The sequence below is a fragment of the Corythoichthys intestinalis genome, chromosome 1 (genome assembly GCF_030265065.1).
Source record: "Corythoichthys intestinalis isolate RoL2023-P3 chromosome 1, ASM3026506v1, whole genome shotgun sequence".
NCBI lineage: Eukaryota > Metazoa > Chordata > Actinopteri > Syngnathiformes > Syngnathidae > Corythoichthys > Corythoichthys intestinalis.
Window position 1 is genome coordinate 81684777 of NC_080395.1, and position 25392 is coordinate 81710168.

Genomic DNA, 25392 nt, shown 5'->3' on the forward strand with positions numbered 1-25392 from the left:
AACTTTTTAAAAAAACGCAAATTATCCTTGCAATTACGTTTTTATAATGTCATGGTTGTTTTGACGAACTCGTCCAAAGTTAAAATTACACCAAAATCCGGAAAGGTCTTCATTTGCCCTTAATCAAACCTATCGAGGTGCGTGTAGTACCGTTTCATGTTTGTAAACAATAGGCGCTACCCTACTTCCGGATGAAATGTTGTTGACTACTGCTGACCTCGACCTGAAAAAGATAGCAAAAAATGTCTGGAGTTCCATAAACGGATATAGACTAAAAGGTTTAGGATTCGAAAAAATGCAAATGAATCACTTGGGAACTGTGGTTGAGGAGGATAAATCCAGTGGATGTCGGAAATGGTTGTACAGAGACGATTGCGAGGAATAGCCAATTCTGAAAGAATTGACTGCGAACCAAATCTTTCAAAGTTTGTGGATTATTTTTTCTCAGTAGTATGTATAAAATAATTTGTTAGGTTTTTTTTAGAGTAGACAACAGTGGCATTAATCTAAGGAACAGAAAAGTTACTTAGCCTCACTGATAATATAAACTTCATCGGAATACTTATCGAATGCCATCTTTTCGACTGATACATCTCACATTCAAGCTACAGCGTTAGCGAAAAAGGCTATAAATCATCCGAGCAATTTACCGTTTTACAATCACTCTGCCTTGGTTCAAATGACAGTATGGGTTTGTTTCACCCGAGAGAACGCTAGAGTGTCTGCGTACATGTAGTACATACCATGATATCATGGTGAAAATGTGTATATTTGATGTTACATGCAAGGAATCAGACGGCATACAACATTGGGGCCATGCCATTTTACGTGGCAGCTCAAACATTTCGAGCACATCGTTTGGTATCTACAGATAAAAGGCTACTCAGGTTAACCCGCGGCAGGTTCCACCTCAGTGCCTTGTCTGTGGCGTTCGCGTTCCTGCTACGGAGGCCTGCAGTCTTTAAAAGACTATGCCTGGATGCCTAATCTAAAAGGCGACCCCCATATCATTGCAGCCTCAACTATTGCCATATAGACCCTACTCACATGACGTCACAACCACGCCTCCGCGCCATATTGTCTGTCAACTCGTTGTGTTGACGCATTACCGCTACGTAAATTCCTCCTGTTATGGCGTGTTTTTATGCTCATTAACATTAATAATCAAAATGGTGAAGGCGTGTGTGGCGGTTGGTTGCAATAACAGAGAAGATAGACGGAGAGACTTAAGTTCTACCGTATTCCGAGAGACCCAGAGAGGAGAGCGAGATGGACTGCTGCAATTCGACAAGAAAACTGGGCTCCAAAAGATTACCACGGATTATGTAGTAGTCATTTTATATCTGGTAAAATGCATTTAATATATATTTAGAGGGTTTTGGGCTGACAAGCACAATTAAGATCATTGCGAGGCTAATCGCCAACAACATACAGTTTCAAATTCAAGATGCTTATTTCTTCCACCATCATTAAATTTTGAATAATATTTAGCTGGTACCAAGTGAAAGAAGCTGGCCTCGTCTACGGATCATCAGTTAAACAGGTGTGTCCAAACCTTTTGCAAAGGGGGCCAGATTTGGTGTGGTAAAATGCGGGGGGCTACCTTGGCTGATTTACATAGAACAATATATTTTAACAAATTTTAGCAAGCCCTTCTGCGTGTCACAGTTGCTTTATTATTATTTTTTTTAATTCATAATTTCAACAGTCTTGTTTTTGTGGCGTTCTCTTTCGACACTCGGGCTCTTGCGAAATACTGCTGCTGTGAAATTAAACAAGCTTCAAGTTGCTATAATTTCTCGCTGCGTATCTTCCCTGTAATGTTGTACATGTTAGCGTGTATTGTTTTGTAATATCGCGTCACATCGAACTCTTTGAAAACAGCGACTGTCTCTTTGCAAATGAGGCAGACACAGTTGTTGCATGTTTTATTGAAGAAATAGTCCAATATCCACCTATCCTTGAAGCGTCGGCCATCGCAGTCAACTTTTTTTTTGATTGATTGTCGCCATTTTAGAAAATTGGAAGTAAAGGGTCACACGGGGTAATGTTGGTTAGAGTGCTGCTCTTAATGTTTTTCAAACTTTCGTGAGAATAGGAGGATTTTTTGTGGACAAGATGGTTTTAGATATCAGGGTAGCAGATGTCTGGCAGAGAGGGCGAAGACAGCGGGTCGAAAAATATCGATTTAGGCATCAAATATGGATCTGGCGAATGGATAGACTGAAGCTTTTCCACATAACGCCTTTTATGCAACGCATCCAATGAGTTTACAGCGTCTGAAAGCACCGGGGCTTCCATGAATTGCACTATAAATTGCACGACAAATTGAAACCTTTGAGAATACGGATAAACAATGACGGACAATATGGCGGCCAGATACAGCGACACGTCATTCTGTGACGTTGGTGAGTAGGGTCTGTAGTGGCCATTACCGGATTGCGGCTTGGTTGACAGTAAAATGTGCCTATAGTGCTCACGAGAAGATGTCCTCCTCTTTGTCGGCTTCTGGAGAGGCGGGTCTGGAAATGTCAAAGAGACCTTGCGGAGAGCCAGTGGTGGGCGTCCTGGATTTAAGGAGCTGGAGGGCTTCGGCTAGCTGCGCCTCCAGACCCGACATTGGGACGTTGAGGCTCTTCAGGTCGTCTTTAAGTTCCAGCTTGACTTCTTGAAGAGAGGCGTGTAGGGTCTGCTCGGGAATGGGGCAGAAGGAAAATCTGATTTCGGGAGGCTGCACGGGACTGCGGTCCTGCGTAGTCAAGCGGAAGTCGCTTACTTTGTCGAGGCGCAGGTCGCTTTTGGTGATGCCGCTGTCACACAAGTCCGTTTTCTTCAGGGGCATCTGTGACTCGTGACCTTTGGTTCGCTCTGGCAACGTCTCCATGGACTAGGCTTTGGACACCGTTTTCCAGTTCTCAGGTTTCGCCATGGATTCCTCGAAGCGCCCCCAGCCTTTGATTTTGCCTTGTTTGGCGGCGATGACGGCGTTGCCGGGCTTTCCGTCACTGTCACAATGCTGGTGATGATGATTGCTGTCTTGGGAATTTCCACATAGAGGGGACCCTTCTCCACGTCATTGTCTTCACTCGTCTTTTCCGTGGCCGTCCGAGCCTCCTGCTGCTGCCGGAAGCGCTGGAAGAGTTTACGCACCGGGTGGTCGGGAGGCAAGTTGAGAGGGGCTTCGTTTTTCCGCCTCTGACCCTCGTCTTCCTCTCGTTTCACATCGCTGATTTTTCGGAACACCATCTAAAAGAGAATGTAGCATGCTAATGATTTAAAATAATTATCATTAAGGAGACAAATAGAGCATTTATTCTCCAGTCCCTTTCAGACAAATGTCTGCACACACGCACAAAGACTAAATTTCTTTTACTGTTATTGAGATGACCAAATCATCTAAAGTGTCTGAAGTGACATAGAAAATAGAGAAAAGGCTAATTACAGTTAAAAAACAACATTGTGGTAGAATGTTTGAATACACCGTAGCGACAGTAGATGATTTATATAAAGGGGGAAAAAAATACTGGACCCAGGATTGAACCTTTTGGGACACCTGTTTCAAGATATCTGACAGTAGATGTTGTAATTTATTAAGGTATTTGTCAAAATAGTGATTAATCAAAGCATCGCAATACATCATCTCGCAACTTATTATGGATTAAGCAAATCCTCTTCATCGATTTACTTCCTGGCCAGTGGAAGCTAGCGCCATCAACCTTTAAATCTCATTATCAGGATCAGTTTTGATTCCTTGTATGGTTTGATTTCACAAGTGATGGCTGAGCAGAGACCCAAAAATTTGTATTCAAGCTATCATGAAGTTTTTTTTCCTATAATATGTCCTCTTGAATGCAACCTGATTTTATTTGAGGTCAGTGGGATGCCAGAATAGAAGCACAGGCAAAGTCAAAGTTTGGACAAAGCTTAAGCTTTCAAAAGCAGAATCCAAAAGCTCTGAACCCAAACCATTTTTCATGTGAAGTATCACTTGGCTGTCAAGCGAACCGGGCACAGGATTTCATCGGCGGCCAATACAAGCTCGCTGAGCGCTTATTCAATCCACCTCAGGACTTCCCAGCAGGGCGCGTATAGCGCAACATTACCCTCCTACGCTCCCCCATGCCGCGCTGCTGGTCAACTGTTATTTCAGTGCCGAAGATGAGATCGCCTCTTCATAGGCCGGCAATTCAATCTCAGCCGTGATCTCTCTTGGGCAGGGATTGCCTCTTCATAGGCCAGCAATTCAATCTCAGCCGTGCTCTCTCTTGGGCAGTGTGACCTTAATATGAATGAGGTAATGATTGGTCGCAACTGTACTCGTTCAATTCAGAGTTGAAGGATAGGAAAGGGGGAACGGGTTAATTTACCGTCAGTGTCCGTCTACACGCGCAAACCTGTCTGGCTGCGTGGCTGATTCGCGATCCTGAGGGTTCTTTATCAATCGCTAGTGTTTTTGTGCACGCGGGGAAAACATCACTCAGCCTCTTGCGAAAGCTGTAAATGAGCAGCAGATTGCGAGATAAGTGATTGGAGAAGGCTGTGTAGAACTCGAGCACTTTCTGCAGGGCGTTATGATTTGACAGACCTGATCTCTCTTTCCCACACTCCAAAGAAATGTGGGGTCTTTGGGGGAATTTTAAATGAAAGTCAATTTGCTGTGAAGACAGTTGTCTTTTCAGAAGACGGGTAAGTTCATTGAAGGTCTGCTGTAATTCTGCATTGCCTCCCTTGAAATTTGTCCCTTGGTCAGAGTAGACTTCATGAGGTTGGCCTCTCCTTGCAATCAGTCTGCGCAAGGACATCAGGAAAGCATCAACGTCCAGACTGGTTATAAGGTCAATGTACACGGCTCTGGTGGTTAGACATTTATAGAGAATACCCCAACGTTTCTCTGTTCGCCTCCCCACCTTAACCTCTAGGGGGCCAAAACAGTCCATATCTGAATGCTGGATGATGAAGTCTGAGGCGAGCTGGGGGCAAGTCAGCCATTTTTTGGGGTTTCTGGTTTTGCCCTCCATTTTTGACATTGTGGGCACTCGTGCTGGAGTTTACGCACTGCTTGTCTGCCTTTTAAAATCCAATAGCGCCTGCGAAGACCCGCTCAGCTCCTGGATGCCGTAGCTGCTGGTCGTAGGTCTTGAGATAAGCTTGGTGATGTGGTGGGCTGGATCAAGTACTACTGGATGAAGAGAATCTGTAGTAAGATCACAGTGGCGGGGACGACCACCAACTCTTATCAATTCCATTTCTTGATCCCACTCTGGTGACAGCTTCAACAGACGACTATTGGGACGTACAGCTCTCCCAGCCTTTAAATGTTCCACTTCCATTGGGAAACTGTCGCACTGTGCCTTTCTCAAAATTGTTAGTTCAGCCTGCCGGTAATCTTCTGCAGATGGACTGTAATCTTTGCTTGCCGCCCCGTGCAGGCTGCGAGCAATGGTCTCTAACAATTCTTGGAAATGTCCAAATTGTTGTGGATCACGTAGCAGATGAGCTGTGCAGTTTGAAATCTGGCCACAGAACACAGATTTCCTCATCTCTTCGGGAATGTCGTTATTTAAAATGACCGGTTTGACTGGCCACTTGGAATGATGTTGCTTTAGGAAATCTGGACCTTGGTTCCAGTGGTTGTGGTTATTAAAGTAGGACAGAGTTTTTCCACGCGTGATATCATCTGCCGGGTTGTTTTGTGAGTTCACATATCGCCATGCCATTGGGTTGGTGAGCTCCTGGATTTCCGCTATGCGGGTCCCGACGAACACCTTATAGTTACAGGATTGTGACTGCAGCCAAGTGAGGACTGTTGTGGAGTAAGTCCAGTAGATGTACTCATTTATCTCCAGTGTGAGCTCTCTTTTCAACATTGCTGCAAGTTGAGCTCCACTTAATTAATGCACCACAAAGTTCAAGTCTCGGCATTGATAGCTGTTTTTTCGGTGCCACGCGCGATCTAGCAGCCAGAAAGGATACTTGTTCATTATCTTGATAGGTAGTGCGGAGGTAACTCACCGATCCATATGCCTGCTCTGAAGCATCACTGAATATGTGAACTGTCCTACTGCAGGTGGAATGATGCGAGTTGGATTCGGTGTAGCACCTTGGAAATGAGATCTTGGTGAGTTGGGAAAGTTCGTCGAGTTGGGATGTCCAAGCTTTGAGCAAATCCTCAGGCAAATTGGGGTCATCCCATTCTCGTTTTTTCGTCCAGAGTTTCTGTACTAATATTTTGGCTATGGTGATGTATGGGCTGATGTATCCCAAAGGGTCAAACTGACTGGCAAGCACCTTGTAGACGACTCTCATAGTAGGCTGCTCTCTGATGGAAGGAGCTGGTTTGTAGCACAACGTATCCGAACGACAGTGCCACATAAGCCCTAGTGTGAACTCTTGAGGGTCGTGGCTGTTTTGGGTGAACCAGAGTTTTGTGCTTTCTGATGTGCACTCGAGAGGTAGGTGTTTGATTACCTCTGGGTGACTGGCTGCCCACTGACGAAGTTCAAAACTGCCTTCTTCCAGTATACGACGTAACTTGTTGGCGAGGGACTGTGCCTGTTGGACTGAGGGTAGGCTCTGCAGCCAGTTATCGACGTAGAAACAACGTGTAACTGCCGTTCGGACATCTTCGTTTGGCTCACTATTGTTTATCACGTGAGTTTACAAAGCAAATGTGGCACAGCAGGGGCTGAAAACAGTTCCGAATGGAAGTACTAACCACTGGTACCCTTGGGGCTTCATTGCTTGTGTTCCGCCAAAGAAACCTTAGGTACGGCTGGTCTTCGGGCAGGAGGCGTACCTGGTGAAACATCCCCTTTACGTCACTGCTGATGGCCACTTTATTCTCTCTGAATCGCAGCAAGACTCCTAGAAGACTTGAACTAAGTGTGGGGCCAGGAAGTAAATGCTCGTTCAAAGACAGTCCTTTGTACTTGAATGAACAGTTGAATACTATTTGATTCTTTGCGTTATGTGTTACCATATGGTGGGGAATGTACCAACTGGGACTGGAGTCAACTTCAGCAGGTAACAGTTTCTTTATGTAACCTAAATTAAGGAGTTTGTTGATTTCCTCTTTATAGGCTACAATCTTCATGGTGTCCTTTGCCAACCTTTTCTCTGTACTACGTAATAGGGCAAGTACAGCTTCTTTAGGTGCTTGAAGTTGGGGTGGATTCTTTTGCCACAGTAAGGGTGTTGCATACCTTCTGGACACCGTTCACTTCCACTCTGGTAGTTCTCTCCGCCAGTGTCTTTAGTGCTTCTGAGTCTTCTCTTGATCTTGTAACAGCCTTTTCACTGCAATAAGGCAAAACGTCAAGTCGCCATAAACGTTCAACATGAGTGAAGAGGTCGGCTTGAGTTAGATGACCGGAAGTAAAGAAGCAATTTCCAGAAGGAAAAGCACTATTTAGGTGCCTTGATGGGCCTTGTAAGGTCCATCCCAAGATTTTCTTGACTGCTGCTGGACCATCTGGAGGCCCAAGGCGACTGGCTCTATTGGGAGGATGAGGTGTTGATGGTCAGAACCTATCAAAAGCAGTGGCTGTGCTTGGTCTATAGCAGGAATTGGCAAGTCTTTAAGGTGGAGATATTTTCTTCTGAGGGTATCTATTGGGTAGGAGTGACTCCCCAGAGCAAACTTCTTGGCAGTGAAGGCATTGCGTATTTCATAGTTTTGACTTGGGTTGGTAGCGGATGAAAGTGTGAAGGATACAGAGGAACCGTGGACAATACAGACGTCTTGTCGCACTGTTCTTAGATGCAGATCCTCAGGGCTCCCATGAAGTCCTAGGGCTTGGAATGCCTCATGGAGTAGAATGGTTCGCTCTGAGCCATCATCAAGCACGGCGTAGGTATCCAGCGCTGTATTTCCATTGTTCAGGATGACTCTGATGACTTTAAGCAGCACTTTGTTGCTACTAGTAGGTTTATCCACATACAGTGTTTCAACAGTGGAGCACATTATTTCAATGTTGTCATTGCCGACTGGAATGCTGGTTGTGGGGCTGTGATCTTGAATTTCATTATTTTCGTGGAGCACCTCTAAGTGTTTTCCTTTGCACTTCTTGCATCTTGCCTTTAGAGTGCATTGTGATCACAAATGTTCACGCCCGTATCTCCCATCTCTTGTATGAACGAATCCAGTTGTCTATTTGGTCTTTTGTTAGGATTTTAAAGTTTGCGCACTGGTTAAGAAAATGTTGGGTTGTATTACAAAAAGGGCAGAATTTAGTTGGTTCTTTTGTATTTTCTTTAGATCCATGCTTAGAAGGCCTCATTTCAGCTTGCTTTAGCTCACTACTGTGAAACACAAAGCTGCCCATTGGTTGAGTCTCTCTTGGTTGTTCTTTCCTTGTGAAAGGGCGGTCTCTGCTGGACTTGTTGGGAAACTGCGAAATATCTTTATGAACCCTGACGTCATACTCCAACCAATCTGATAAATGCAAAAGAGTGGGGATAGGTGTTTGGAGAGGATTTACGTGTCTCTTGAAATCTGCTCGGAGGTGATGTGGCAACTTAGTTAATATTCTGGATACGTGTGAACCACATTTTAACTGTTTGCCCAAAATCACCTAACTGAAACAACATCCCAACCAGGGCACGCACTTTTAAAGCAAATTTCCGGAATGCCTTTGTATCCCCGCTTCTGATGTTTGGCTCGTCCATAAGCTCGGCGATGCGTTTCAGCGCGAACTGGTGAGGCTGACCGTACTGTTCATTGAGAGCATTCATAGTGTCACTGTAGGGGTAGCGGCTGCTGCAGTATGAATCAGCAAGAAGTAACGCTTCATCCAACTTGACATGATCCAGCAAAATCTGGTATTTGAACTGCTCTGTAGCATCTCGCGGCAGAAGATTATCAAGCGCAACTTTGAGGCAAGTGAACTCTCGAGGGTCCTCATGCACAAAATAGGGAATGGTTGGGGTTGGCCCTCGATATGCATGTTCGTGCTGTGTGCTGTACCTCGGAGGTTCATATCTGCCACCAGGTCGATCATAATGATAGTGACTAGAATGTCTTTCATTAGGAAAAGGTGACGTGTGGTTCCTTGGGTCACCTGACTCATAATTGTAGTCATAATTATAAAAACGTCTCTCATTATGTCGTTGGTGAGATCTTTGGAAGTAGTAATGTGAATTATTGATTCACCAAAGCGTTGGCGTGGACTCTGGGACTCACAACGACGTGAGCGTGGACTCGGAGACTCACTGCGGTGGGTGCTGCGTGGACTTGGAGACTCACGATGGCGTCGGCGTGGACTCGGAGACTCACGATGGCATCGGCGTGGACTCGGGGACTCACGACGGCATAAGCGTGGACTGGGAGACTCACGATGGCGTCGGCGTGGACTCGGTGACTCACGATGGCGTAAGCGTGGACTGGGAGACTCACGATGGCGTCGGCATGGACTCAGAGATTCACGATGGCATCGGCGTGGACTCGGAGGCTCACGATGGCGTCGCCGTGGACCGGGAGACTCGCGGCATCAACCACGTTGACTCTGGGACTCACAACGTTGACTGCGTGGACTGGGAGACTCACGATGGCGTCGGCGTGGACTGGGCGGCTCACGATGGCGACTATGTGGACTCTAGGACTCACGGTGAGGTAGGCTGCGTGGCCCGGGAGACTCACGGCGTCGACCACGTGGACTCTGGGACTCACGACGGTGAGTGCGTGGACTGGGAGACTTACGATGGCGACTGTGTGGACTCTGGGACTCACGGTGACGTAGGCTGCGTGGACCGGGAGACTCACGGCGTCGACCACGTGGACTCTAGTACTCACAACGGTGACTGCGTGGACTGGGAGACTCACGATGGCGACTATGTGGACTCTAGGACTCACGGTGACGTAGGCTGCGTGGACCGGGAGACTCACGGCGTCGACCACGTGGACTCTGGGACTCACGACGGTGAGTGCGTGGACTGGGAGACTTACGATGGCGACTGTGTGGACTCTGGGACTCACGGTGACGTAGGCTGCGTGGACCGGGAGACTCACGGTGTCGACCGCGTGGACTCTGGATCTCTAATCCTTTCAAGATGTTGACCTCGTTACATGTCTGCGCTGCTTCCTGCGTGCTCAATGGTTGTGCTGCTTGTTCGTCGGCGATGCAGTTGGCAATATTTTTTTCTTCTGATGAGCCATCTTCTGAAGAATCTATATATTCTGATTCTTCCTCTTTGCTATCTCGCATGACTTCATAATCCTTTAGGTAAACTGGGAGTTGAATTGAGCGTTTAGGTCTGTTGTGCTCATCTTCGGTGGACATTTGTCTGCTGTATTTATCCATCCGACTCGAATGGACCATGTGAAATTTAGTTGGGCTGATGTGATGAAGGTTGGATACCACTGCAGATAGTCCGGTTAGAACTATAATTATGCCCGTCAATTAATGAGACCAAAAACTTGCTCTTCCTCAACAATGGTTTCATTTCTTTTTAATGTTAATGTGGGTCTTGACTTTCGTTAGGTGGCCAAAATATGCCTGATCAGAAAAACAAGACATTGCAACTCACCACCAGGGGGATCTAAAACACGCAACATGCAAACCTGGCATTTTTATCATGTAGTAATGGTTAGGTTATGTAGAAAAGGCTACAAAGTTATGTGATTGTTTGCTTAAGATGTTCACAGTTGCTCGTTCAATGCCTTCAGCATCATTTGATTCCCATATTTGGCTGACGTAAATATGTGAAAAGTTGGATTGCGCATGCACCGTACCAGAATGCGGAAGTCAATTGTAAGAAAGTCACGGGTGGATGCAAGACGTGAGCGTGCATCTAATTGTGTGTTTGTTCATTGCTGTGCGAAAATGCAAAGTGAGTATCACAAGCAGCATTCATATTTACGCAGACAAATTGTTATGATTACCTTTTGTTGGTGTTATGTTGGTTCGTCTGATTGTTTTGCGTGGTAGGCCGTTAGCGTGTTGCTATGCTGTGATTCTAAACCAGCGTCAAGTTGCGGCGTAGCGCACCGGAAGTAGCGTGAATCCGCCTTCACAATAAGTGCACGGAACCGGAAGTGCTCCGCTGGAGCGGAGAAAATAGTTCAAGCTTAACTGCGAATATTCCATCTACATGTTTAAATGCAATGGTTTGAATTTAAAGTGATCCTCTAGTTTTAAGACAAGTAATTCTTAAAAGATACATCTTAGTATGAGTTATAATGATTTGACATTAAATCCCTCTTAATGTTTTCGTTTTAAAAAAATTTGTAAAATTATTTTAACTGATTGTTCGCCATGGTTGTTGACGTCGCAGTGCTGTGACGTCACAAATCCCGCTGCCGGACTTCAGCGTGTCATTCATTAGCAACATCTCGTCAGTTCGTCCCTTCCAATTTGAACCAGAGCGGAAAAGTGAAGAGCAGGACAGCACTGTCGGTCGTTCACAAGACGAGCAGCAAAGGCGAAATGCAGAGCAAGAAATACCTGATGAGGCAAGAGTTGGGCTAAACTTCTGGTGTACTTGCGGCAAGTGCATCTCGATGACAACGGAGCGAGAGAGCGTATGTTGTCGAGAACTCAGGTTTTTGTCAGCAGATCTTCAAGGTGAGTTATTGCGTCATCAAACTCATTCCAATATAATTGTTTAGATTGTTAGCATCCAGAGCTGTCGTATGCTTTACATACAGTACAGGCCAAAACACATTGGCATTCGTGCCTTTTTATTTTCTTGACCATTGACATTATAAACTCTCAGTGAAGGCAATAAAACTATGAATGTGTGGCGAGCTAGGGAAGGATGCGGAGTATCAAACCACGGAGCTAATCCGCGTTGTTTTATTGACATTTAGGCTGCAAGAAATAGCAATGTCTGTCTGGCATGCGACCCGCGGAAGGTAACAGTTATTTCCAGCTGTTCCCTTCACAAAGTACCCCCCCCCCCCCCCCAACCACACAACGTGCCAACATAATTTCCGCCGGTGAATTCTGTTATAACTTGCTACAATTGCACACGTGTGTATTGTGTACTTAGAAAAAAGGTGAAATAACTAAAAACGTGATATTCTAGTATCTTCAAAGTAGCCACCCTTTTCTCTGATTACTGTTTGGCACTCTTGCCATTCTCGCGATGAGCTTTCAGAGGGAGTCCCCTAAAATGGATTTTGACTTCACATGTATGCCATTCCGGTGATGAGAATTTATTGCTTTATCAATGGGGTTGGGACATTTGTGTTGCATTGAATGAATTGCATTGGACGTGCTTTGATCAGTTTGAGTGGCAGCATCACTCATATTAGCTGAATACTGAACACACACTGCCTGATGAACTGGCGGCACCTTGCGGCGATTGGCCTGCCCACGTATACCTAACGTATCCTGACGTATCCTAAAGTAATCCTAACATATCATAACGTTTCCTAATGCCTGTCCGATATATCCGAATGTTTTTCGTCACTAAAGCTAACACTTCCGCGGGGGAAAGGCATAAGTGCCAATCGAGAGAGCGGATGGAGCGAGCGGGTCGACGTAGCACGGCCAATCACGAGTAAATGCGAAGATGACCGGCGAGTGTGTCGTAGTCAGCGCAGCCAGTCACGAGCGAGTGCTGAAGAATAGCGCCAACCAAGTCCAAGTCGGCGCAGCCAGTCGCGAGCGTGGCCCCATTGGAGACGAGCAGCATACTTTAGTGGAGACTAAAAAGGGTCGCGCTCGAAGACCAGGAAGGAGAGGCAAGGGGGGAAGCCCCAAAGAAAAGGCGGCTTAGAGAAAAACCATGAGTACAAATGCCAAAAATGTGTGAGGAACATGCTCACAATGTAAATATAATTAATAAACATTCAAACATTGACATTTCTTCAAAACTGAATATTGTTTATTTTGCTTGTGTGATTTTTTTGCTTTTTATATTTTAAATATGTGTTTTAAATTTGCATGTTGTAAATAGTTCGTGTTGTGAATAATTCCCACTTTTTTCTCACAATGTAAAATCCATATTTTTGGACATACGTGATGTTATTTTTGTTGTTGAAGAATTTCCAGTTGTTATTAGTGTTATATTTGTGGACATGAATAACTGTTATGTGTTTAAAATGACATAATGGTGGAGATACATAAATCTCATTTTTACGTTAATGTAACATTGTGAACATTTTCATTAATACATTACTTTACAATCATACAGTTTTCTTTGTGTGTGTAATTGCAATTGAAATCCTCCTTACTACTACATACATTTAGGCCCCAAACAAACACACAAAACAAAACAAAATCTGATGACGTATTGTTAATAATTAAAGATTTGATTGTTTAAAAAAAACAACAACAACATGTGACTGTAAGTCACCGCTGACGTAATGTGTGAAGGAATAAAGTTTGATTGAAAAAAAAAAAAAAAGTGACAGGAAGTCACCACTGTTCTGGCTAGCGGTGGTTCGATTCCAGCTGGTGACGCATCCCACCCCCATCCTCCCATTGACTTCTTTTCGTCTTTTCTGCTGTTTTCATGGACATTCGCCCAATTTTTTTCATTTTCTCTCCCATTTTCCCCCTCTTTCTTTTCCCTCTTTCCCCCGCTCAGGCTGGCGATTGGCGATGACATCTGGCAATGCGGAAAGTTAAAGGGAAAGATGAGCACAAGACACACATATTCACATCGCACACACCCACATAATACATTCACTCTTGCGCTTATATTTCTCATTCACACAAATACACCAAAGAGAACAAAATGAAACATTCTCTCAAGGCTTTTTTTCAGAGACTAAATATATATTAAAAAAAAATACTTTTTAGTATGAATATTTATAAATTACCTGTAGTCTGAAGCATCAAGATCCTCATGGTTCTTAACGATGTTCACGAACAACCTTCTTGGCTTGTCCATTCTGAGCACTTCTTTGTCAACGATAATCCTTTGACGGATCACTTGTTCACAAAAGAGTTTGTAGCTCTCAGCATAGGGTTGTCTGAAACACACACACCCACACACACACACGCACGCACACACCCACACACACTTAGGATGTGCAAAGAGTAACGCTTTCGATGCTTTGGCTAAAGGCAAGCAGAATACAAGTGACATGTTGTTGACCAACGCTTTACCTTTGAAATGTGTCATTTTACAGCGAACTTATCCACATCAGCACCAAGTCCAAGCCCACCAAGTCCAGGAAAGAAGTGCCCTTCCAAAACAACTGTGATATGAAAGTGCAATAGATGCTTTTGCATCAGTGAAGACAAGGTGAGTAAGGTTATAGGTCGAGGTGAAAAAAAGTTGCATTTTAAAGTGTTCAGTTTGTCTTTATATAGGTTTGTGTTGGTGGGGGGTGTTAATCATATTGTAACAACAATTGTAAAAGTCATCAAGATTGTGTTCAACTGCAGGTTTTTTGTTGTTGTTTGTTTTCCCTTCGGTCATTAAAAGTTCAGTTATCCCTCCCCCTCCAGCACCTCAACCTATATGTATTCATGATCCAGATCAATTGAGATCACAGACAATGGTTTTGGAGCTAAGTTTCTGTTGTGTTGAAGCACATGTCTTTTGGACATTCTCTTCCTACGTTTGATACATTATGACAAAACACACACACAAGCACCACATACAAAATTATCCATCTCGCAATGTGAAACAAAACACCTGGAATGTGAAGCGTTGCATTGAAAACCTCAGTCCATGTAGAACTGTAACATATATGTATTTATTTTTTATTTTTTTATGTTAATTTTATTTATATATGAAAAAATACAATTATACATTAATACAAATCTATTGGGTTTATTGATAATTTATTGATTAAAAAAATCATTAAGATTATAATGGAATTAAAAAAAGTAGATATTTATTTATATCATAGGTAAATACTATGACCCTTTAGTATAAAACTAAAACTAACCAAAACTAAACTACAAGAGTATTTAACTGCCATTAGTCAATATTTAGTATCATATATTTAGTGTTATTATATTTAGTATATTTAGTAATAATAAAACTACTAATAATATAGTATTATATAATACTATAAAATTAAATTATAAATTATTATGAATTTATTAAATTTATTATTATTAAAATATTAAAATTATTATAATAAAATTTAATAGTAATATTTAGTGTTATTTTTTTTATTCATAATAATTTTAATAGTTTTAAAATAGTTATATATATACATTTGTATTAATGTATAATTTTGGTTCGTTTAGCTTACTACTGACAACAACAGAAGTGCGCTTATTCTTAACTGGGAGGACTGGCTATGGATTCTCACGTTTCTGTGCCAATGACGGTGCTAGACGTCCAATCCATTTGCAGCCTTCCTAGGCAAACCGAAGTGAATGTTTCAGGTTTTCAGTCAGTGGCGGTCAGTGAGTTAAATGAGTGGCATATCAATGCTTAAAGTCAGTCGTTAGTTTTAAATAGGCTTTACTACACCCTTTTTTCAAAAGTTCACAGTCGGATCAGAAAGTGTCTCAAAACCGCGGATGTATAATGTATTGTTTCCATTGTTTCAAATGAGACTGACAGTTTGCTTAATATGTCTAGTAATCTGACAAGTATACATTTCCCCGAGGTGGGGCCAATAAAATGCCCTTTTATATTGATCCCCTAATGATCTGAAGAAACAAATCCAGTCCCAACAACGTTTGCAGTGAGGCACCTTGAAGTCAAATAAAAACGTGAACTCACCAAGCGAAGCCCAAATGCCAAGCACGGTCAACGCTTGGAAAAGGAGCGATTGTGCCTTCTTCATCTCTCAGGTCCAGATAGAAGATCAGCCAGATAAACTTCAGAGGAGAATTTAATACGACGCAAGCCTCTTTCGCTCTGTGACAGACACACAAGCTTGACTACGTCACGCACGCACGTCCAACGACACAAAGGCTGGAGGATGACGCTCTAAAGAACTCGTGTATCAAAAGAAAACAAACATACAAACAAAGAAGAATTCGTGCATCAAACACGTCTCAACGTCACGTGGAACATTTGGAAATTAGGGTAGTACTAGTGATGGAGAAACCTTAGCTTTCTGAAGCAGTAAATCAATATCAAGCAACGTGTCGAAATGGTTCATTCAGTGTTATGAAGCATTTGCCACGAATCAGTGTAGTGAGTCACGACAGACGACACTGCTTCACCGCTGCTTTCTGTACCGCTGAAGCAAATGTGTTGAGATGGTTCCGTGCTACGAGGCATTTGACACAATTCAGTGTGGTGACATCTTCTGGACAAAAATATATTGAATTTTCATCTAACCAAATGACCAAGTGTCATCTGAACAATGAAACCTGTGGGTGGTATGGTGGTTATATACTATGTCTGATGTGCGAGCAGTAGTGGGTTTGACCCCTAGCCTGAAATGTATTCTTTATTCTTCCCCCAGATTAATAAAAAAAAAAAATAATAATAATAATAATGAAAACAAACAAACAAACAAAAGCTGTTGTGTTACTTTTAAATGAAATACGCAAATGCTTGTGCAATAGGGAACTCTTGATGGTAGGTGTATAGAATGCTAGTGACACTGGGATGGGGATTTGGGTGTTTCACACATTTTTATTTAAAAACAGAATCATCTCAGCAGCATTTGGTTTCAGCCGGTTCCTCTTTTTGCTAATGACCTCTCCAGCTTTTGAGAATATTCTCTCACATGGCACGAACAAATATACAAACTGACAGATAGACAAACAAACACAAAAACTGACAAACAGACAGACACAAAAACAAACACAAAAACGGAGACACAAAAATAAATTGTGTGTGTGTGGGGGGGGGGGGGGGGGTGCGTGGGTGTGTGTGTGCGTGTACTATGGCGAGAGGCTGACGTGACTGACCTGAAAAGAAACTGCTTTTCTGTACTGTTTCTCTTTTTTATTTACCAGCTTTCAATTTAACATGTAACATGCAGTCTAAACATTAAGTATATGAAAATGTCTTGTAAACAGTAAGAATTCAAGTGTGAACATTTATAACAGCTAGTATGACTTGAACAACATTAATACAAATCAATACGACGACTGTGCAAACATGTCATTGTAACACAAATGACATACGACTTGAACAGTACACTTCAAACAGACAACTTATTGTTCATGGCTGATGTGACATTATTACTTTTTGCTTTTTACTTCAATGTTTCTGTTTTTTTTTTTTTCTTCTTTTTTTCAGAGCATTTTTTTAAATACATGCACGCACACATGCACCCCCACCACAGAGACACACACGCTAAAGCTATATTGCTCTTATGCCAATGAAGCGTTTAAGATTTTATGATGGCAGTAATGACAGAGAATAAAGCAAACACATACAGAAAAATAGCGGTGGCCATTAAATGGTGATATTATAAGCCCAACTGTTGGATTATAATTTATGGTGAATGCTTTACCATCATAAAAGCTGTCAAATAAATCACACACACACACACACACACACACACACACACACACAGATACAAAATAACGCGACATACTAATTGCTAGATGCAGTCGGTGCCCAATCCACTCATTAAGTTCAGCCGTTTTGACAAGGTTAGAGCCGCTATCAGACTCCATCACGTTCATTTGTAACGTTAGCCGCTAGCGTCAGCCAGTAGAAAGCAATAGAAGCACCCTCTCATGAAATCGTGAGGAAAGCGGGTGAAAGCCCGCCTGGAGGCCGCCAAGAGTCTACTTAATGTCGGGTGAAAGTTTGGCTAAGCTCCCTTAAACCCGACTCCATCACGTTTGCTTGTAGCATTAGCCGCTAGCGTTAGCCTACTGGGCTGCTGTTTGCTTGATTTCCTGATAACCACGTGACTTCACATGTAAACACACTGACTGCTTTCTTAAAGGGGAACGAACGTAGCCGAACAACACAGCGTCAAAGCGGGATGAAAAGACTATATTTACTTGATTTATTAAATGACCAAATTTACCGACATGGTCAAAATTACGTCAGTCATCGTGAAGAATTTTGGTAACGGTCAATTTTTGGTAAACCGCCTGGCTCTGCGGAAAACTCATTTGGGTACAATGCAACAGGTATCTGGATCTGTCAGGACATCTGGTATTGAATGAAAGAGCTACTATTCGTCTATGTACTGCCCAAAAATTACGTCTTTATGGTACAACAGACGTTATGGCCAACACATACTGTATCAAGGGGACGCCGCGTCCCCGATTTTACCACGCAGAGTGTAAAGAGTTCATTCTTGGATAATTGTGAAAAAGTGATCATCCGGGATGGAGGATCGAGCCGCTACTCCTCCGCATTGTGAGGAGCCAGCTGAGGGGGTTCGGCCATCTGGTTCGGATGCCTCCTGGACGCTTGTCCAAAAAGAATATACAAAGAATATTTTATTTAAGGCCAAAATTTAGTTTTTATATATTCTATTGTATTTTTCTTGGTCTAAGCTCTTTTTTTTAATTATTATTATTATTTTTTTTTTATAAGATTGAAATGAAAACTGTTTGTGGTCTTGCGCCTGTCCTTCACCACAAAAACCGGCGTTACTTTGGAAGGGCATAGGTTTGGTCTCAACATTCGTAGGGACGATATAACAGCATAACTTGCATGTAGGTACACTTTTTGCTGGGGACGGGACATCAATTAGACCAAACAGATTGGATGAAGGGGGCAAAGGGCCACATTTCTCATGTATATGAACCTAATTAATTAATAGGCAAAATGATCAATGCAAAATAAATCCTTATCTTCTGATAATAACTTTTACGTGCATTGGTTCAGATGATACACTGTTCGATTCAAACCTTTGTTTTCAAAAAATACTAAAGAAACATTTTGAAAACTTCCTGAATAAATGTCTGGTTTTTATTAGCAAACATAAACATAATGAAAATGATTCACTTAATAATGGTAGGGTCAATTCTATCCTTACAACATATGGAACTATTGAAAGATCTAAATTCTCTATATAACTGAACATTATATCATGCAAAAAAGGTAAGGCTAATTAAAAGTTTGTGGGGACAATTTTAGCATCCTGAAAAGTTGGTAGTGTTATGTACCTACCGTCCCTATGCAAACCTACGCCCTTTTTGTAAAAGTCCTCCTTATTTTCCTTTACTTTAAAAAAAATCTCTCCGCCTCAATGGAGAGGATTGCTTCAATTAGATCGTTCTGTGTTCTGTTTGACATGCCAGAAAACACAGTGGACGTGTCCAAATGTCTAGCTAACCTTTCATCTTTCTCAGCAAAACCATGTAATCGTTCTACATATATGCCACGTTTAGAAGAGCTTACACGCTTTCACCACGAAATGTTAACTCCTGTTTAGCTAGGATGCAGGTTGCATTAATGAGGTCTTTCAAACTCTTTCGGTTTTCTTTTACCTTAGCCTTGAGGATGCTACCGTTGAGCTTCCGCTGTTCTTCAAAGCCAAATCGATCCTTGAGCTTCCAAAAGTTTTTAAAGCAATCAGGCTTTGAATGTGAGTGGTCGAGCTCTCATGTTTGCTGAGGCTTCGTGGTAGTTTTTTAATGTCACAATATCTCGTGTTAGTCCAGACATTGGCACAAGTTGAGAAGAAAAGGCAGGGAAAGCAGCAAAGGCGATTTTTCGAAGGACAGCCACATAGCCAGTCTTTTCCGGTGTACCAGTCCGTTTGAAAAGCGCGAGTTATCTTCTGTCCCGTAGTTTGAAGCAAACCTTTTAGCTCCGGTGTTGTGTTAACCGCGTCCACTTTTAACGGAAAGTCTAGTTTCACGTACGCCCCTTTGCAGTGCGGCAGAGTACTATCTGCCGCAGCCTGTGCCTTTTCACTGCGGTTTTATTTCCCATCAGCAAAACTAAATATGTCGCTAACAAACATTAAACTTTAAGGGATAAAGACATTAGCCAGACTGTGGAAAATCAGGTCAAATAAACGTATGTGGAAACATTATAATGGCGACATGCAGATGTACGGCAACCAGCACGCTCCAATTCCATGTATCAACCCAGTTTGTTATGGATTGCGCAATCAGAGGTGAGGCTTTACTCGTTGCTGCCGCACCTCTCGTTTCATTTCTTTATTTGAACAGGAAATAGGCAAATTCAGCGATTTTGACTATAAAAATGTTTGAAATGAGTCATACATAAAGAGCAATGGACAAATATTGATAAAAAATCAATGCTATAATTACTTTTTTGTCATGATGACTTCCCCTGACCGCACGTCACTGAATTATGCAAAATACGCATAAGACTTTGGTGAAACTGTATTTAAACATTTTAGCAACTCGTTTAGCTCAACAAATACACTGGATGGCAATATTTAGTCACAATATACAAACTATGTCAGGAGTCTTGTATGTTGTGAAGACAACGTACAAATGAACGTAAGGCACAATGGACCCGCACGAAAAAGGAAACTACGGCGTCCGTCGAGGGACAAATGTAGTCATTGGCTTGATAATTTAATACTTGCCATTGACACCTTGTGGTGTATTTAAATCACTACCTAACATAGTTAAAGAGTGACACTGTGGAAGTACAGCAGTGTACTCATGTGACATCGCCGCCCTGCGACATCAACAACAATGGCGAGCTACTAGTTACTTTTTTGATTTAAAATTTTGCAACTTGTATTAAAACGAAAACATTAAGAGGGGTTTTAACATCAAATTATTATAACTCGTACTAGAATTTATCGTTTAAGAACTACACATCTTTCTATTCGTGGTACCCTTTAAAGTGGCAGCAGGGCACTCAGAATAGGAATGTATCTATCTGCCTGCCTGTCTTTCGGCCTGCCTGCCCATCTATCTGCTTGCCTGCAGCCCTGCCCATCCTAATAACTGTTGTTCCAATTATCTGCTCAATTGCTTACCCCCAACAAAACAGTTAAAAAAAATAAAAATAAATAAAAAAAACAGCATATATGAATGTATATGTAATATAAATAAAGTTTTTTTTTTTTCTGTTTTAAAGCCATTTGGGAACTTTTAATACTACAGTATGTAGTTTTGTTATACATACACTACCGTTCAAAAGTTTGGGGTCGCTTTGACCCCAGACTTTTGATCCGAATTGTACATAATGAAAAATCCCATATGATACACAATGATAGACAACTTTGAGTGTAGGCTAAAACATGATGTTCTTAGTTTTTTATCAACTTCAGCTTTGGTGACAAAGCATTACATTTTATTATTATTATTTTAACTTTACTTTCTGCCCAACGGCACTCACAGGGGGAATAAACAATACGCTTAGTCCCGTGTTTGGGTTGTATTTAGAAAAGAAACCAGCAATCTGGTTAAAATACATGAACAAAACCAAAAACTGCGAGCACGACGCAATTCAGACATTGTTATAAAGTACGTTGTTTCCATCTCGTGGTCAAATATCAAAAGCGCAACCAACGTTTTATTTCAGGTGCGATCGTAACGTTGTTCATCTCCCGTTGTCCTATGGCTCAAAAATTACGCACCCTACTAAATTAAAATGTTAAATCCAAATCTGTTTTTTTAATGATTTGTTTTTTAAATGATGAAACAACATGTTATTTATCAATCGAACCCTTTTTTATTTAACCATGTATCCACACATGACAAAAAGTCATTCACCAATGAAAATGACTCTTTATTTAATATCAACGTTATTATGATTATTATACCACATTAGATATGTGCAAGATAATATAAATTTAACATCAAAACAATAAAATATTGTCGAAATAATAATAACAAAAAAAGTGTAGAACATTCTACTTGTGACGATTTGGCTCAGACGTGCTGATCACTACAGCGGCTCTGGTTAGAGAGCACAGGAAGATGAAAACAAATTATTTTGTGGGGCTCATGTGCAGGTGTGCATACATGTACACACATTTAGTATCTGGTAAATAACGTAGACTACAGAAATATAGTCAACATTCACTGACCTCTTAATGTGTTAGTTTATTAAACATTAAACAACATCATTTTAACTATAAACCAACTTCAGTGAACATTTGCACGCCATCTCCCTTCAAACCACTACATTCACTGTTGACACATTCATTTGTTTTGATATGATGCTAACAGTAGGGAGACCATATATTGATTCCCCCAAAAAGAGAAAACTTGGCCCGGCCTTGAGTCACTTGAATTTTACTCGATGTTCACTCAAAGATGCCTATATAACGTTAATATATGGCGGAAAACACAGACAAGACTGAAAAAGCAGTTTCTGCTCTTGCACCCTTCTTTAAAATAAACTGTAGCATTTTGAGCCAAAAGAACTGATGTGTTTGATAGAACAATATGTCTATATGCTGCCATAGCAGATTCATGGCGCATTAAGCCCCCGAACTATTTTTAGTTGGTCCGTTTTACCCTGGAAACCCCCGTTTACAGACGTCGCGCAACCGTTTTTGTTTCTGCCAAGCCATAAAAAGAAAGTAAGTAATTATATTTATTATCCAAAATGTCTGCCATTTTGAGTTTAGAATCATTAAACTGTGTCTAATATTTCGTTTAAGAAAAACGACTTAAAATATATATTTTTAATTTTTTATTATTTTAATATTATTATTGAATATATTTATTTTAATTTTGAATCATTTTTAAACATGACATATTTTAAACTTTTAATTACATTACGTCACAATGAAAACAATTGGCGTCTGTAAATAAGTCACAGATATCTACCTCATAACTATCGCTTAACTGTATTTGTTACTGTCGCATTTTCCCCGTTATGTTAGATGATTCATAATCGATCCAAACAAAGAAAATTAGGGGGGGGGGGGGGGGACGTTTAAAAGTGTAAATATATGAAAAAGAAAATCTCGACTACTCCTTGATGTCCGTGATTTCTGCGTGGCGATTCTTGTTATATTACCATGTTTTACCCATAAAATCCGCCAAAAAAACAGCTGTGGCCATTCACAGCTCTGTCTTGACACTTGGTGATACATGCTACATGGAGTTTTCGGATCGATAAATGAAAGTACGCGATAAGATCTCGTTAAAGTCATGGCGTCTGTAATTCTGCTGTCGCGTTCTCTCACCTCCAGGTAGGCTTCCGCTGTTTAAAAAAAAAAAAAACTTTTTTTTTTTTTAAATGGCCACCTGTTCAAATTTTTTCTTCCCCCAGAAAATTGAGATTTTAAGCTTTCCAATGATGTATCACACATGCATATAGGTCAATTTTGAAATTTGGCCAAATTGGGGGTCTCGGAGCAGAACAAGTCATCTGAGTGTTTTGCGCCATATTTATAGTGTGCCTCCTCCGTTTGGATAGAAAAAAAAAATAGTTTTATTAAAATATATTTTAAATATATAATATACTGTATATATATCTACTGTACAGTATATGTTATACAACCAAAGAAAATTCCAAATTCTCAGAGGTTACTCGAGAGGCTTCATTCTTCCTAAAGAAAGAAAGAAAGAAAGAAAAAGCAGACAATAAATATGCAAAAAAGAAAAAAAAAAGAATGAATAATGATGAAAAAAATATATATATATAATGCAGACCCATGGACCCGGTTTTCTGACGGGCCGCCTCGTCCTGCTCGGCGTAGCTCTTGGGGCAGTAGGAAGCCATGCATTCCAGGTTGGTGGCAGCTACTGCCATCTGGAATTTGTCGTAGATGTAGATCAGAGGCAGCGAGTCCACGTCCTGCCACTGGTGGTTGTCGGTGTTGTGGCGGGTGGTGACAGTCTTTAGCCTGTCGTCTTTGCCCATCTCCAGGGGCGTTCGCGCTGTCACACAGACGTAGCGGTCCTCAGAGCTTGCCGCGTAGACGTTGCACACGATCTTTGGCGCCGACTCCAGGTTGTGTCACTTGTCTATTTTCATTATTTTGGTAGACCTCTGACTCCATGAGAGTCAAATGCGTTGTCATCTATTGATGGAGCTGGTTTATGGTCATCTGGAGTTCTATCAAACACTGAACATCCAAGAGTATCGGTGCTCGGTTAAGCATGCTCGTTCTCCTTGCTTGCTTGTGATGTTAAACCACGATGTTTCTGCATACCGCTGTAGTCTTCTTTGACGTTGATAGTATTTGGACACTGATGAAGAAGAGATGTGCGTCCGTTTGATAGTATATTTGCCTTGTATACATTTACATCCGAAGGCTTGTGGACTGTTCCTAGGCACACATCTCCAACGATGACCCACCCCAGGTCCAGCCGTTGTGCATAAGGAGCATTATTTGGTCCGTTGATCTGTTCTCTTACTTTGTGCACTCTTAAGATGTCTCTTCCTAAAAGCAGAAGAATGGGAGCGTCGTGATCGACAGGATACAGTTTGTTGGCAATTGGCTGTAAGTGAGCGTGGTGGAGTGCAATATTTGGAGATGGAATTTCAGTCCTGTCGTCTGGTACCATGTCACACTCGATTAAAGTGGGCAAAGGAAGTTGTGATTTCCCATCCATAGCCTCCAGTATGAAATTCGATGCTCGTCGACCTGCTGTCTCTTGTATACCTGAGCATGTTTTCAGTGTGTATGGCATCATCTGAGAGTTTACACTGAAAATTTCAAAGAATTCAGTCTTAGCAAGAGACTTGTTGCTCTGTTCGTCCAACACAGCATACACTTTAACAGCTTTCTCTCGTTGATCAGCTTCACTAAGCAGATCTTGGAACATGAACGTGAGCCATTTTCGCTTCCACAAATCTTCGTACACATGGAGTTGACTGAGGATGATGAGCTTTCACTTTGCTCCCCGCTGTCGTCTTTGTTGGTTGTAGTCTGGTGTGTAGCTTCAGCCGGTGGACCAGGGTGCAGAGCTGATATGTGTCTTTCACTATTACACTCAATATGTTAGGGTGCGCTGGGATGTGGACCCCAAAGCAGACAAGGGTGGCTGTGGTGATTTTCAAAAGTTTATTTGAGCACAAGTCGCAGCACCGCACGTGCACTTGGCGTGTAGCTGGCAGGTGTTGACAGGAGCTCAATCAGGCGTCGGTACAATTCAGGGAGCAGGCACGGGAATCCTGGGACGGAACAAGAGGTCTGATTAGCCGGGTAAGAATTAATGTGGTAAATACCTGAATGCTGGACTTCACTGACGGGATTACTGAAAGTTTGGTCTGGCGACGAGCGGCAACGACGAGCTGGCTTATAAAGGCGGCTGATTTCGATGGCTTGCAGCTGTCGGCGTCTTCGCCCGTCTGGTCTCCAGCCTGCAATCAAGGAGCCCTAACAGTCCCCCCCCCCCCCCCACGGGTGACACAAGGCGCCCGAGGCAAGCGATCGGGATGGGCGCGATGGAAGTCGCGTATCAGGGACCTGCACAACACCTGCCTGGCTGGGATCCAACTTCGCTCCTCAGGCCCATAGCCCTCCCAGTCGACGAGGTACTGTACCCCACGGCCACGACGGCGGACGTCCAAGAGACGTCTCACTTTGAAGGCTGGGTGCCCGTCAATTAACAATGGAGGAGGGGGAGTCTGCACCGGAGGGGACAACGGGCATGACGAGACCGGCTTTACCTGGGAAACATGGAAGGTGGGATGGACACGCAG

General features: G+C 42.3%; 1 protein-coding gene across 3 annotated transcripts; it reads right to left on the reverse strand.

The window, feature by feature from the left end:
• Window positions 1–1133: 1133 nt before the first annotated feature.
• On the reverse strand, window positions 1134–15799 carry LOC130919444 (potassium voltage-gated channel subfamily H member 1-like). 3 transcript variants are annotated; one of them, XR_009063963.1, is made up of 4 exons: window positions 15640–15794; window positions 14058–14137; window positions 13769–13921; window positions 1134–3246 (listed from the first exon to the last, which is right to left on the reverse strand). XR_009063963.1 is itself a non-coding variant. In XM_057842185.1 (4 exons), the coding sequence occupies exon 4, from the start codon at window positions 2882–2884 to the stop codon at window positions 2477–2479; it is 408 nt and encodes a 135-aa protein (XP_057698168.1). In that variant the 5' UTR covers window positions 2885–3246; window positions 13769–13921; window positions 14058–14149; window positions 15640–15799; the 3' UTR covers window positions 1134–2476. The 3 variants fall into 3 exon arrangements, 2 of the variants coding, with proteins under 2 accessions (XP_057698168.1, XP_057698159.1); XM_057842185.1 differs by having other exon boundaries at window positions 14058–14149; window positions 15640–15799; XM_057842176.1 differs by lacking the exons at window positions 13769–13921; window positions 14058–14137; window positions 15640–15794 and adding an exon at window positions 10880–10969.
• Window positions 15800–25392: the final 9593 nt, after the last annotated feature.

What these genes read in the sequence shown, in the direction of transcription:
- LOC130919444 (XM_057842176.1), bottom strand. Translation starts at nt 3,246, where the DNA reads ATGGTGTTCCGAAAAATCAGCGATGTGAAACGAGAGGAAGACGAGGGT.